This window comes from Rhynchophorus ferrugineus, unplaced genomic scaffold, assembly GCF_030347505.1.
Source record: "Rhynchophorus ferrugineus isolate W39M unplaced genomic scaffold, kcgeb_rfMv2 rfM6, whole genome shotgun sequence".
In the NCBI taxonomy this organism is placed as follows: Eukaryota; Metazoa; Arthropoda; class Insecta; order Coleoptera; family Curculionidae; genus Rhynchophorus; species Rhynchophorus ferrugineus.
Window position 1 is genome coordinate 35,576,755 of NW_027472585.1, and position 13,357 is coordinate 35,590,111.

At 33.5% G+C, this 13,357-nt stretch overlaps 1 protein-coding gene and 1 long non-coding RNA gene across 5 annotated transcripts in view; one reads left to right on the forward strand and one right to left on the reverse strand.

The window, feature by feature from the left end:
* The window catches only part of LOC143199020 (ribosomal protein S6 kinase alpha-5), a 126,963-nt gene that overhangs the window by 65,023 nt on the left and 48,583 nt on the right, over positions 1 to 13,357 (reverse strand). For all 4 annotated transcript variants that reach the window (XR_013006323.1, XR_013006322.1, XM_076408736.1 and 1 more), the window contains exon 4: positions 5,168 to 5,283. Coding sequence is in view for 2 of the 4 variants with exons in the window: in XM_076408736.1 (XP_076264851.1) it covers positions 5,168 to 5,283 (116 nt within the window). In the remaining 2 variants the exon portion in view is untranslated. The remainder of the gene's footprint in view (positions 1 to 5,167; positions 5,284 to 13,357) is intronic.
* Positions 2,306 to 4,845, forward strand: LOC143199027 (uncharacterized). Its single transcript, XR_013006330.1, has 3 exons — positions 2,306 to 2,765; positions 2,877 to 3,061; positions 3,236 to 4,845. It is a non-coding gene; the product is annotated as an uncharacterized LOC143199027 (long non-coding RNA).

The window sequence follows — 13,357 nt, forward strand, 5'->3', positions numbered from 1 at the left end:
GAACTGTACTGGTTAGTCGGAAGATACTTCCCACTTGACCGAAGATCAAAAAGATTTAAGACAAAGCCTATTTGCTCTTGCAAATATGGGATTGCACTAGAACATCCAACAGGTTAGTAATTCAACGCTGCCAAAATAAGGTTCTTCGATTAATTAACAATGCTTATCGCTACGTACGTAACTAAGAAATGCATGATGACCTCGAAATTGAATGAATCTATGAAGTTATTCAAGATTTCGCCGTAAGACACGAAAGAAGGTTACTAAAATCACAACGTGGAAGCAATACAGCTACTAGACAACGCGCAGGAAATCACAAGATCGAAGCGAACGAAACATCACGAACTTGTATATTATATAAGTGATACTCTTAACTGATGATGATGATGATGCATTTATCAGTCACTACAGCAGAATAACAGTAATAAATTTGTAAATTAAGATTGTGTCTAATGTAAGATGTAATAAAAAATGTCAAACATTTCATTAGATCTAAGATACTGAACATGGCCTGGAGTTTATTTAATTTAATTCCAACACTATTTTTATAGGTAATGGAGGTTGAAGTCTCGGAAAAAATAATATCCCTCCAGCTACAAAACTTTTATTGGATAAACAAAGAAAACAAAATGATATTAAATTTTGAACAGTATGTTAATTAAATAAATTATTATGAAAGATGTGAATGGAATTGAAGCAATATACGTTTATCCCGACACAACCAACTGCAAATGATGGAGCTTATACCGAAATTGAACCAGCAGCACCAGAGTCCCACATCCGATTGAATGGCCTCAAGGTCGCGTTTTCGCCGATGGGATTTTTCTTGCATCGAAACAAACAGTACATGCAGTGGCGCTTTTCGATTCCGGTACGAAGCAGCCAACGTCGCCGCACACCAGCCACGCCCCTGTTTACGTTTCCGTATCGTGGAATAACGGCGAAAGCCATTTAGCACCGATTGGTCGCGGCGGTGTCGTAACCCCATCGCAAGGTCGTTCGCACACGTGCCACCATAGGAAAATCTCAAGAAAGGACCTTTATTCGCGATGACCTGAATACACGTACAGACACAGAAACCCGTTTTTTTTTACTGTTTCGGTCATATTGCGACATTTTTTTACCATATCAACGACGTCGTCATACAAACGGTCTAGTTTACATAGTAATAGAGTACTAGATTTCGTATAACATCAGTAGAATGTACACATTATCTACTATTATTTTATATATTTATGATTTATTATTATTTTAGAATAATAGATGTAATTGAAAAAAAGTCAATAGAGATAAAACGGTACGTTCACCTTATATTCTTAGATATAACAGGTCAATTGAAAAATCCCCGGCCTAACAAATAGATGGCGTTACTAGAATTAAATCCATATGTCTTTTAGTTAGCCCTAACCCTCAAAAGATGCGTGTATAAATTTGACAACTGTCGGATCATTAGTTTGTGAATTATAGCATTTTGAGTGAAACAACTTTTGTTATTGTGAAAAAATGGATAAAAAGGAACTTCGCGTGTTGATAAAATATTACTTCTTGAAGGGAAACAATACAGTTGAAGCAAAAACTTGGCTTGATGCCGAGTTTCCGGACTGTCCCAGGAAAAACAACCACCAAGGACTGGTATGATAAATTTGTAAAACGTGTGACGTGGTGAAATGAGCAACGAAGACGGTGAACGCACTGGACGCCCAAAAGAGGTGGTTAGTGACGAAAACTTTTAAAAAATCCACAAAATGATTTTGAATGACCGTAAATTGAAACTGAATGAAATAGCAGACATTCTAAAGATATCAACTGAATGTGTACATCATATCATTCAGGAATATGTGGTTATAAGAAAGCTGTGTGCAAAGTGGGTGCCGTGCGAGCTCACTTTTGATCAAAAACGACGACGAGTTGATGATTCCGAGCAGTGTTTCTAACATAGGGATAATGTGCCCTCCTAGATATACAGTTAGATTAAAATTATTGTCAAGACATGTAGTAGGTTTCGATAATCGTAACAACTTCTTACGTCACTAAATTATGATTTGAAGCAACCATAATTATTTACCAATATTGAATGAGGAAATGTTGACTATCATAAATATACAGAGTAGTGATTCTTTGTTATATTTCCACTTATCTTACGATTTTTATCATTACAGTCAACTGTATATATCCTAATTTGATTATTATATACACTCAAGTCCTGATTACCTTTCTTCACAATATACACCAAAAATAACATCAAACATGTTCCACTTCACATTTCCTCGTATAATTCTATTATTTGTCTTCCACTTTCCAGATTTCATATTGATAAATTAATACTCATAGTAAGCCTACTACATATATAAGTTCTAATGGCAATACCATCTGTTAAAACAGTTTTGCATTCTATTAAGAACTATTATTTTCCTTATAGAGTAATTATTAACTCCGCGATCAGGTAGGCGTCATGCATTCCACCGCCTGGTTTTAGGCCAGAACAAAAAAAGCAATTATTAACAATCCTAATGCAGACATTTTTGTATTAACAAATCCTCAAACAGCTCAGTTTAGTGCATTAAAAAAAACATTTTTGTTGCGTTTCTCAAGCCAGATTCCACCAAGCACAAGATTAATGATCGCAGTGACATCTGGAAATCTCAAGAAAAATGTTGGAGAAATGGTTGAAAGAAATCCTAAAGATAATCATTAACAATTTTGATATTGGTAAACTATGCATTGATTGATTTGAACGATTTACACAATACCGGTTGCAAAAAGAAGTTCAATTATCCGATGATCTCGTATGATGATGCAGATGATCAATGTAAGCATCAACGATCGTGGCCACTGGATGGTTAGATGAAGAGATGACGTGTGTGCGGTAAAACTAGAAGGAGGAAAACTAAATAGATTATGTCAAACAACTGAAAAATTTGGGCCTTTTGCGTTTAAGCTTGGTTGGGAAATTGTTATGTATCCATCGTATAGCCCAGACATAGCGCTCTCTGACGATAATTTGTTCTGATCTCTGTCGGTCTCTACCAATGGAATTAAGCTATATTCTAAAGTTTGTACAGTGAGAAAATAGCCGTCATTCAATAATAAACCACAAAAAAATTCGACTGTGATATCAAAACAATTGAATTTTATTAAAGACATCAATAAGTGAATATAATATGGATATTGAACCTTTATAACAATGGAGAAATACCTACCAATGGAATTAAGCTATATTCAAAAGTTTGTACAGTGAGAAAATAGCCGTCATTCAATAATAAACCACAGAAAAATTCGACTGTGATATTAAAACAATTGAATTTTATTAAAGACATCATTAAGTGAATATAATATGGAAATTGAACCTTTATAACAATGGAGAATAGAATACCTAGAATCATCGCCAATACGAATAACACGAAGATAATCACATCAACAATTTTTATTTTCCGTCTACATTCCAATACTTTAATGATCATATTATCTGAGCTTTACTGTGAGTTTTAAAGGCTGTACAAGCAACAACATATTATTTATCTGGACGTGAAAAACGCATATAAAACACAAGGTTAATGGTCTTTAAGTCGTAAATATTTGGGCTCATTGAAATCCCATAAAGGAAACTATGAAAAAAACATTAAAACTCGCGAATATATTAAGCCTTGAACGTTAACAGTTAAGATTACAATGATTATTCTTGAACAAACGACACACACCACCTATGTATATCGAATATTGTCCAGTTGGTACGTCTGCGTTATTAGTCATCGGCTGTGCAGATATGGCTAGATATCATGTATTACTAATATAGGAGACGTTTCTTATAATCGGTTTCAAAACGGAGGCATATGAGTCAACAGGAATACGTTAATTCTGTTGTATTTTGCTATACCACAATACACGTAATATAAATTCATTCAGTAATATCTAGAGTCACATTTTTCCGTTATATTCTGATATTTTATATCCGGCGATAAATGGTATGTATTGGAAATAAGTTACTTTAAACTAAAATCGTTAATATGGGTCATAGAGTTATAGGTCTATGACATAAGTGACGTAAAGTTTGATATTTTTGACGATGTATGTACTCAGAACATTTTGTCACATGAACGCTATTTCTTTATTTTATATTTAGTTGAAAGTTTCGTCTCGGCAAAAAATGGAACGTTTTCGTACGATGTTTTTTTACGATTTTCGAAGTGGATTATCACAACAATAGTGCATCAATCAACTTAATTTTTTTGAATTTTTGAGTTTATTTGAATATCTGTAACCTTATTTACTGTTTGATTATTATGGTAAGTATCGTTTTTTTGGGCTTTTGAGCGTTGGGGAATAGTTAGGAGCTTAAGTAAATGCTTATATCGAGCATACTATTGTTTTTTAACAGTACATCAACCTATTACATCCTCATTCAGTTCTTATGAATATTTTATTCAAAGCATTCAATATTTGAGTATTGTCCTATAAATAAATATTGGTCAAGTATTAACAAATCTATTACCTATTAATAATATAATAACTATCTATTAATCAAAATTTTTATAATAATTTCTTTAGTGGGTAAATATGTTTTGAATATATATCCAAATTGTTTTATTGACTTTATATGGGGCTAATTGATCAGTTTAATTCGAAATTTCTTTTGAGTTTATTAGAGTTTATGTAGTCAGTACAGTACATCCCCCAGGTATTCAATTCGTATTAAACAAATTTAGAATAAATTGAACACGGGGTAATGAAAAATTGCAAGTTCACTCATATCTTCAGTTCCACATGATGTTGTTATCAGAAGAACAAACATTTTACGTTGTATGTTAAGTTATAATCCAGACTATTTATCGAAATTAAAAAAAAAACTGAATGTAATCTCTGTTTACATTCTAATGACTAACTTCAAAGACCAACAATTTGAAACTGATTTTATACAGGCAAAGAGTAAATAAGATTTTAATTCCTGCCACATAATACCACGGTGTCACATGAAAAACTAATTAAATGAGTTATCAACGAAATGCTTTCTTACAGGTGCCTATAATATAAATGTAAACTAGCCAATCAAGTTCCCCGAAAGGAGGAACTAATGTGCCATCTGGTGGGCGACGCGAAACTTTTCTCAAACTAAATATGAGCAAATTACTAGATAAAACACTAAACATAACAATGGTGATAAAATACTTACGCTATGCAGTTTCTCAATGGCTAAAATAATTTCTCCAATATATATCCGAACCTCGTCCTCGGTAAAATATTCCCTTTGGTATAGGTGCGTGAATAATTCACCGCCGGCAACATAATCTGGAAGAAAGAGACACACGGTGAGAGGATTAGTGCAACAAAACGAGAGCGACGACCCGGAGAGGGAGCAGCAACATCCCTTCCCGGGTCTTGATTTATTGAAATGTAAAGTACCAGGTGCAAGTGGTAGGGGAGAATGGGGAGTAAGTTCCCCGATTATACACTTTAACTATTTTCGGTCTGTTATATATCCTGTTAAAAAGCATCCCCTCAACATCTACAACAGTTATATATGGTTGGCGAGACGTTTTAACAATATAAATAAGGTTTGTAAAAGTTATAACAACATAATTTTGTTATGACCTTCACTTAATTATCTGACCTTTATTCTTGGCGTTGTTGTTTTTAAATCTTGGTACGTATTTCACGATCTTAAATCATTAACCGCATCCGATATAATTTATCTGTTTTAAAATACAAAAAAGAGGATTCTCTCTCTGTTAATATTCGAATGATACATACATCTGTCGGAAGTCACTCAGGTAGATTGACTTTCAAACCTGCAAGTCATTTTATAGAGTATGAGGGGTTGGTTTAATATTAGGATAGAGGAGAGATGTTGAATACATCTCATAAATATATCCAGAACCATGGAAATCAAAGGAAAATATTGAAATTTTGGAATTTCAATGGAAAACAAAAACAATTACATTTCGATCAGTTTCATGTCGAACATTGAAATTTATAATAAAAAACATACTAAAATTATTATTGTGCCTTGAAATACTAATATAACAAATGATATTTCAGTACCTAAACAAAGTTTGAACTATTTTTAAACATGGAATTTTTAATTGTCAATAAATAATAAAAATATACTTAAACAAATAACTTCTACTGTTTAAATAATCAAAACAAAAAACAACGACTTGAAATGTCAATAAAATATAAATATTTAATAAAAACTCTATACCAAACGATGAAATATTGATACTAACTACAAGGTGTTCATTTGCATGGAGCCATTGTTTTAAATTTAGTACCGAATAAAAAATAAGCGAAACAAACGAAGAACAGCATGTATAATAGCCACCACGAGAGAGCTATATAGAAAAATATAAAAAGATAGCCTTCATTCAATTGCAAGACCTTGCCTGGCACTATTGTTAAATTCGCCTTGTTCAGCTTTATACATATATATATACAAAAAAAATAGCACACATATTCAAAATTGGCGTTGGATTTTCAGCGTCTATGAGAAATACCACCAAGTCCATTAACGAATAACCTTTCTTTAACAACAAATGAGTGTATTTCGGCAACGGTTCCGTTCAATAGATCGTAGACAAAAAATAAAAATAGACGATTTTATTTTCTTTGTCATAATTTTAATAAACGTGCAAATACTGCGATGGTTCTCCGTACGATTTAACCTTCATTTTATTTATCAATATGTGCTGTTTTCAGCGAATTATATGCATAATTTAAAGGACGCAAATACGATGGATATAAATATATAATTTTTAATATTTTTAACGCTCTGCTATACCAGGTTAACGCACTTTTTAATCGCTTTGTCATTGTGTTGATGGAATGAAATATATATTATAAGTACTACTTAAGCTTTAGTGCTTAACGTGTACTTCGAACAACGGACCTTGACCATTAATTATCATCCTATTATTATTAATCTTTGGCGACTTTGAGTGAAGTGAAAGCTACCGAATGATAAGTGATCAAAATCCGGATAAAATCTCAGTTCTAGAGATGTTACATAACTGATAACAACTATGCTCAACGCGGGATTCGAACCCAGAACTTTTGGTAACGAGAATGTATTGTTATGCTAAAAAATCCCTAGTATAACTTATTGTACTTCAATAAAAATATAATGAACATAAGGATAGCTTTTTTCTTATTATGTATGATAATTGTTCATATTATTCCCATAAATGTTATCAAAAGAGCCAAGAAAGGAATAAAATAATACGCATCAACTGAAAAGATTTGGGTCTAAGTAATCTATAGGAAATGAAAATGGCTAATATTTTGCTGCCGAATAAAAAAATCCGCAAAATAAAAATGATCAGCACTTCATCATATTCCCTTTTGCTGTTATTTTCAATAATATGAATGGTTTTTAAAGGCAATCGTTCCAAAAAGGGGTTAATACACCGATCCAATCACTGCACCATTCTTAACTGAAATAATGTAATTTACAGGTCTGCATCAAAACAGCTCTTTGAGTGTTTTCAACTGATATCTGTGTATTTTGGTTTGTATTCTATATACATTGGCATTATTGAAGGTTTATGGATGCATTTCAAATTTAGTACGACCCAGCACACTCAAAGACTCGCCAAAAAGAAGCCTTAAAACAGTTCTGTTTCACAATGGCGAATTTTATGTTTCCATTCCGTAGGTTAATCCGTACAGTTCAAACAAGCCTTGAACTTGAAATTAGCATTTCATAAATTATGATGTATCGCAAAACCATGATTGGCAGATGTGGGGTTAAAAAATTCCTCTATGGGATAGCAGAGACCGAGCAAATAACCAAAACGGGCAAAAAGAGATGACCTCCGAGGAAATTTAAAGTTGGTCAAAAGGACGTCCTCCAAGAAACACTAGTACCTCCACGTAATGTTCTTTTACAACCGCTGCACATAATTGGGATTGATGAAGCAATTTATAAAATCATTTCTCAAAAATGGCGATTGCTTCAAATACAATATAGTTTCAAATCTTCGAGTCCCCTCAGAAGCAAAGGTGAAGAAAGGTGTTTTCGTCGGGCCAGACATTAGACGGCTTATGCCAAGCAAATGACCCACAATCACCTACCGTAACAAATCTTCAAAAAGAAAAAAAAACTGCAACGAAATTGCTTTTGAGGAATTGCAATACAGATATGAGTAAAAAAGTACATTTTCTTCATTTTCATCTCGACTACTTTCCGGAAATTTTGAGAGCAAGTCGAATGATTCCATGACATTAAAGAGACGGGAAAAAGATACAAGAAAAATGGAGCTTCTCAATTAAACAACATTACCGTTGGACGCTTCAGAAAGACTTTCCAAATTCTTCCCACAAGCGTATCGTAAAAATGTACGTAAGAGGAGCCTCACTGGCAAAAACAAAAGATTTTACTGTGTGTATTTTACTATGTATCTAATAATCTTTACCACAGTATTCCAAGATATCAAGAAACGTGTCGCCCTACGATAAAAGGGAAGTCGTTTTCGGATTCAAAACATCCAAAAACAATTCGTTAGAAAAAAACAACTCTAGATATTTTCTTGCAGTTTTAGTATCTGCTTGAAGCAAGCAACTAAAATAAATCCCCGCCCCGGCTTGGTGGCGCAGTGGTAAAGGCGATGGGACGGTCCTCCTACTGTTGCGATAGCCGCGGGTTCGAATCCTGCTGGTACATGGTCGTAAATTTATGTTTGTGATTATCCTAGGCAAGAGTGTAAAATCCGACAAGGAAAATGATCCCAGTCACGCCAGTAACCAGGCTGGGTAAGACCGAATGTCTTCTGGGATGATTTCTAAAGTTGGTCACTCGCCAGTCGGTAAAAAAAATTAGTCATTTCCAAAAAGTAATAAAAGATGATTTAAAAGAAGAAATCTATAAAAATAAAAAAATTACCCCATATTCGGAATAACCAGCAATAAATTGGAGAAACGATATCGCATTAAGTTTTATATTTAGCCTGGAAAAACCTTTTTCGAATCCTCGATTCGGGAAAGGTTCAAACCCGCTTCTGTTGAGCGTTCGAATAAAAACCAAATCTCATCGAACAATCATCATTTCTTACTCCATCGGCGGCTCGACAATAAAATATCAGCGCGGTTCGACGAAACGGACGCTTTTTTCACGATGTGAAGGTGAATTTCAAGTGAAAGTGAGATAAAACACTTTCATATTCACTTTCTCTTTTCAGGTTTTTGATTTAATGCAATATCGGCGCAGTGTCGGACGTTGGTTATTACACTATCTCGGCTTGCCCGCACTCTTTCTTTTTATTTCCCTCTTTCTTTCGCCCAATTAACGGAAGTTTTTAATTAAAATCGTTCAATGGAATCTAGGACACCGAAATTAAATGTATTACCGAGAAACACCGAACTGGGCAGCGGTTGGTGATAATATTTTTAATATATAAAACAGTCTTTAATATTTTTAACACAAGATGCATTATAATTTGTTTATATAGATATACACTATCGTTCAAAAGTTTGGAAACAATAAGGTTATTTAAAAAATGACAATACAAACATTCAAATCTTTAAAAAAATTTAAACTTATTTAAATATCTATAAAACAAACGAAAAAAGTATCTCCAAAACAATCACCATTATGGCCACCATTATATTTTAATTACACACTAAAAGTGTGCTTTTTATTAAATTATTTAAGTATTTGGACTTCAATGTCTTCCATTCACTTTGTAACTATGCCCACAACTGACTGAGCTCTTCAATTTTCCATCAAGTTCGTCTCATACCAACTCAGTAGGACAGAGGTCTGGCGATTGTGACGGCCATTTCATTATTTGAAAAAAAAATTCGTTCCGTTCTTACTCTAGAGCAACGTTCCTCGCGAATATTAACCACGTTTTTGACCATGCTTAATAGTCTGTTCGGTGCACGCCGCTGAAGCCAGTTCGCTATTTTATTGGAACACAAAAATATGTCTTTTAGATCTAGAAATCTGAAATTTGAACTCCATAGGATATTTTTCCAGTTTTTTCTGCCCAGTTTTAACCCACTTCAGTCTGTTTCTCTTATGAGTATTAGTTAGTTTCGTTTTTTTTGCTGTTACGCATCTTCTCTGGTTCGGTTTTCCTGAAATTATGAAATTGGACTCTTTTGTCCATAGTACATTTTTCCATTTTTTTCGCCCAGTTTTGATGTTTTACCACACTTCGGTCTATTTCTCTTATGAGTTTTGATTATTCTCAGTTTTTTTGGCCGATACGCATTTTCTCACTGTACCAGACAGTAAATGTTTATAAACAGTATAACATTACAACAAACTTTGCCTTCCTGCTTTGTTGTAGATTGGGGCGTTCAGATATCTTCCGGTCTTAATTTTCTAGTAGTTCTTTTTCGGGTAAAATATACCCGAAATTTAAATTAGAGTTAGCACTCCACTGTTCAAAAGAAATGTTTCCATTTTGATACTTTGTATGCTTATTAACTGTTGTAAAGCCAATCTAATTGAAATTGTAAACCCATATTTAAAATATTAGACTGTATTCAATATAAAAGCAATGACTAAAACCGCCAATTCTAAGAAATCAACAATTGGTGCTATAGTAACCTTTGTGGTCAAAAAACAAGTGTGATAATATTATTTGTTATAAGCACGATTATAAAAATAATAAACTCCAATACCAACAGTCTATCTACAGATTTCATATTATTACTAGCGACCCGCCCCGGCTTCGCACGGGTGCAATGCTGATACTAAATTAAATACACTACAGAAAAAATATGAACGTTGTATATAAAAACATAGCGGCCCGCTCCGACTTTGCACGGGCATAAAATATATATGCCTATGTCACTCAATGAAAACATGATTAAAATCGATCCAGTATTTTTGGTTCATTCATTACTGCCCTTGGCCTGCACGCATTAAATTTGGAGTAAAACAATTCCTCTTCCCCTATACTTACTATGAAGATTTCCTGCTATCTTTGGAATATCTAAATTCATACAATTTTTATTACATTACACATTTTTAAACGCAAATTTTAAATTTGTAATATCTCCGAAAATATTTGTTTAATTTACATGCTGTAAGGAACCATATTGATCTATATTAATTGCACACTGTATTTAAGGTACTTAATTCGATAAGGATTAATGCCGTATTGCTTAAAATAGCTTCGTAAATAAGCCATTTTCTCACGTAAAAAGTAAACAATAAAAATGGTTAATGTGGGTTATCCCTAAAAGATAAACATATACCATCGCGGACTTTTTTGTAGACCTTTTGTGGTGTACAATACTGTAGTACATTAATTTGATCTAACTCGTAGGGTTAGGCAGCGTTTTTGCTAATTGCTAAATAAGCCTAAAAAAATAGGTTAATTTACGACATCACGTTAGAAACCTCTAAAATTAGCAATGTTGCCTAGTATATTATGCATGTATTATACATATAAACCTTGATCTTGAATCACTCTATCTATTGAAAAAAACCGCATCAAAATCCGTTGCGTAGTTTTAAAGATTTAAGCGCACATAGGGATATAGGGACAGAAAAGGCGACTTTGTTTTATACTATGTAGTGATTCAATTAACGTGGTTAAAAATAAATTCAACCAGAATGGTAATCACAGAAATCTAACAAATTTACAAGAACTTTAGAAAATATTCGTATTTAAAAGAATGAAAGCCACAAAGTTGAAACAAGTGTTATTTTCTATGTAAAAAATATATCATAAAATTATCTAAGCTCTTCATGTTATACTACAAACTTTAGGGTAAATGATGTGGCTCAGTGAATGGAGGTAAAACGAAATGAAACAGTGGTGTTTACATTATGTGACCGTTATTTATTGGCTATATAAAAAATGTGAAAATTACAATTAGATAAAACGGATGGCAGCGGTGTTACCTGGAGACGAGGCTTGGGCAGTTGATGGCGGCACGTCTAAACCAAACGAGGGTTGAGCACTGAATGAATCGAAATACCCTTTAATAACATCCCAGATAAACGTCTCGGGGTTGCTGCCAGCTATTCGTTGTCGGGTTCCAGTTGGCGCTGTTCGTGTTCAACATCTGGGATTATATTTCTGGGTATTTTGTAGACCGTTATTCCACGATGTAAAATTCGACATGCCTCAAGGTCGCTACCAAACTATATAAGAAAACCTAATGCAAATCCTTGTTTCTTCGTTAATTTAAAATGATATTAGCACAGCTAAAATTTCACAACAAAAACAACATTTTTAACATTTCGCAGCAAATTACTATGTCAAATTGGTTAACCTAAGGTCATATTTTGTGGTTTCTCTTTTGGGTCGTTAGAATTTATTTTTAACTCTCCACCTAAAAAACGAATAATTAAAAATGGCAACTGCGCTGCCAAGACAAGTTGATCCTAAAACACGAATGATCTGACGTTACATAAACAACCAACATCGTGATAATTACTATGTATGTTGTTTATGAATAAGAAAAAAACACTATTAATAGCGAACTCGACATATGTTCGGATGTAAATTGGTCCTTATTATAAATAGTTTTTAAAAAACATATGAAAATTAGTAACCGGTATTAATACACCGTGCTAAAAATGTACAGTTACTCTAAAAATGGGGAACGAGTCAATTCCACTAGTATCTATCGAATAATAGAATATTTCATTGCAAATCGCGAATGTAAATATAGACAATAAAATAATAAGAAGGTAAAATGTGTCGATTCGAAACTAAGTAGGTATCATGTCTCGCTGAACGAGTTCATTAATCGCCTTGTTACATAAATATCGAGTCGAGTTTTAGCAAAATTTGTGCTCTTGCCCAACTCGAGTCCGCGTTCTGTTTATTCGTAAACATAAACATCTCGCGAGCGCGTTTCCTCCTTAGTCTAAAGCGCATTTAAGATATTTATTTCCTCAATGTTAAAGTCCTTATAAAATGGATGATAATGATGCCGAGTTCTTGAGGCACACGATTTCTTTTCGATCGTTAGAATTTATTGTTACCGAATAGGTAAAGGTCAGGTGGGAAAATGTTGTCGTTTGTTGTCAATGACAATGGATAATACAAGGTACGTTTTATTGGTTTCTCCTTTAGAGGCGATATTTTAAATATCAGAAATCACGTGGTAAATGGTAAATTAAACCATTCGGAACAATCGATACTTGAAAATGTGAAAAAAATATTACGAGGGTTATTTTTTATATTTCGGGATTAAGCAATCGATGTTTTGATAATGAACTGAATCGAAGTTTGATGGTTGAGTGTTCGATGATTTACCGACTTTGACCGGTTTCATTGATGCCATGGCATAAACTACAAGATCGTCAACTGACTTTTCGTGAGGTTCAGATATCCTTAGCACTAGTGAAACAACGAGAATTTTCGGAGTATTTAGCTACCAAGCGAAACTGCCTTTG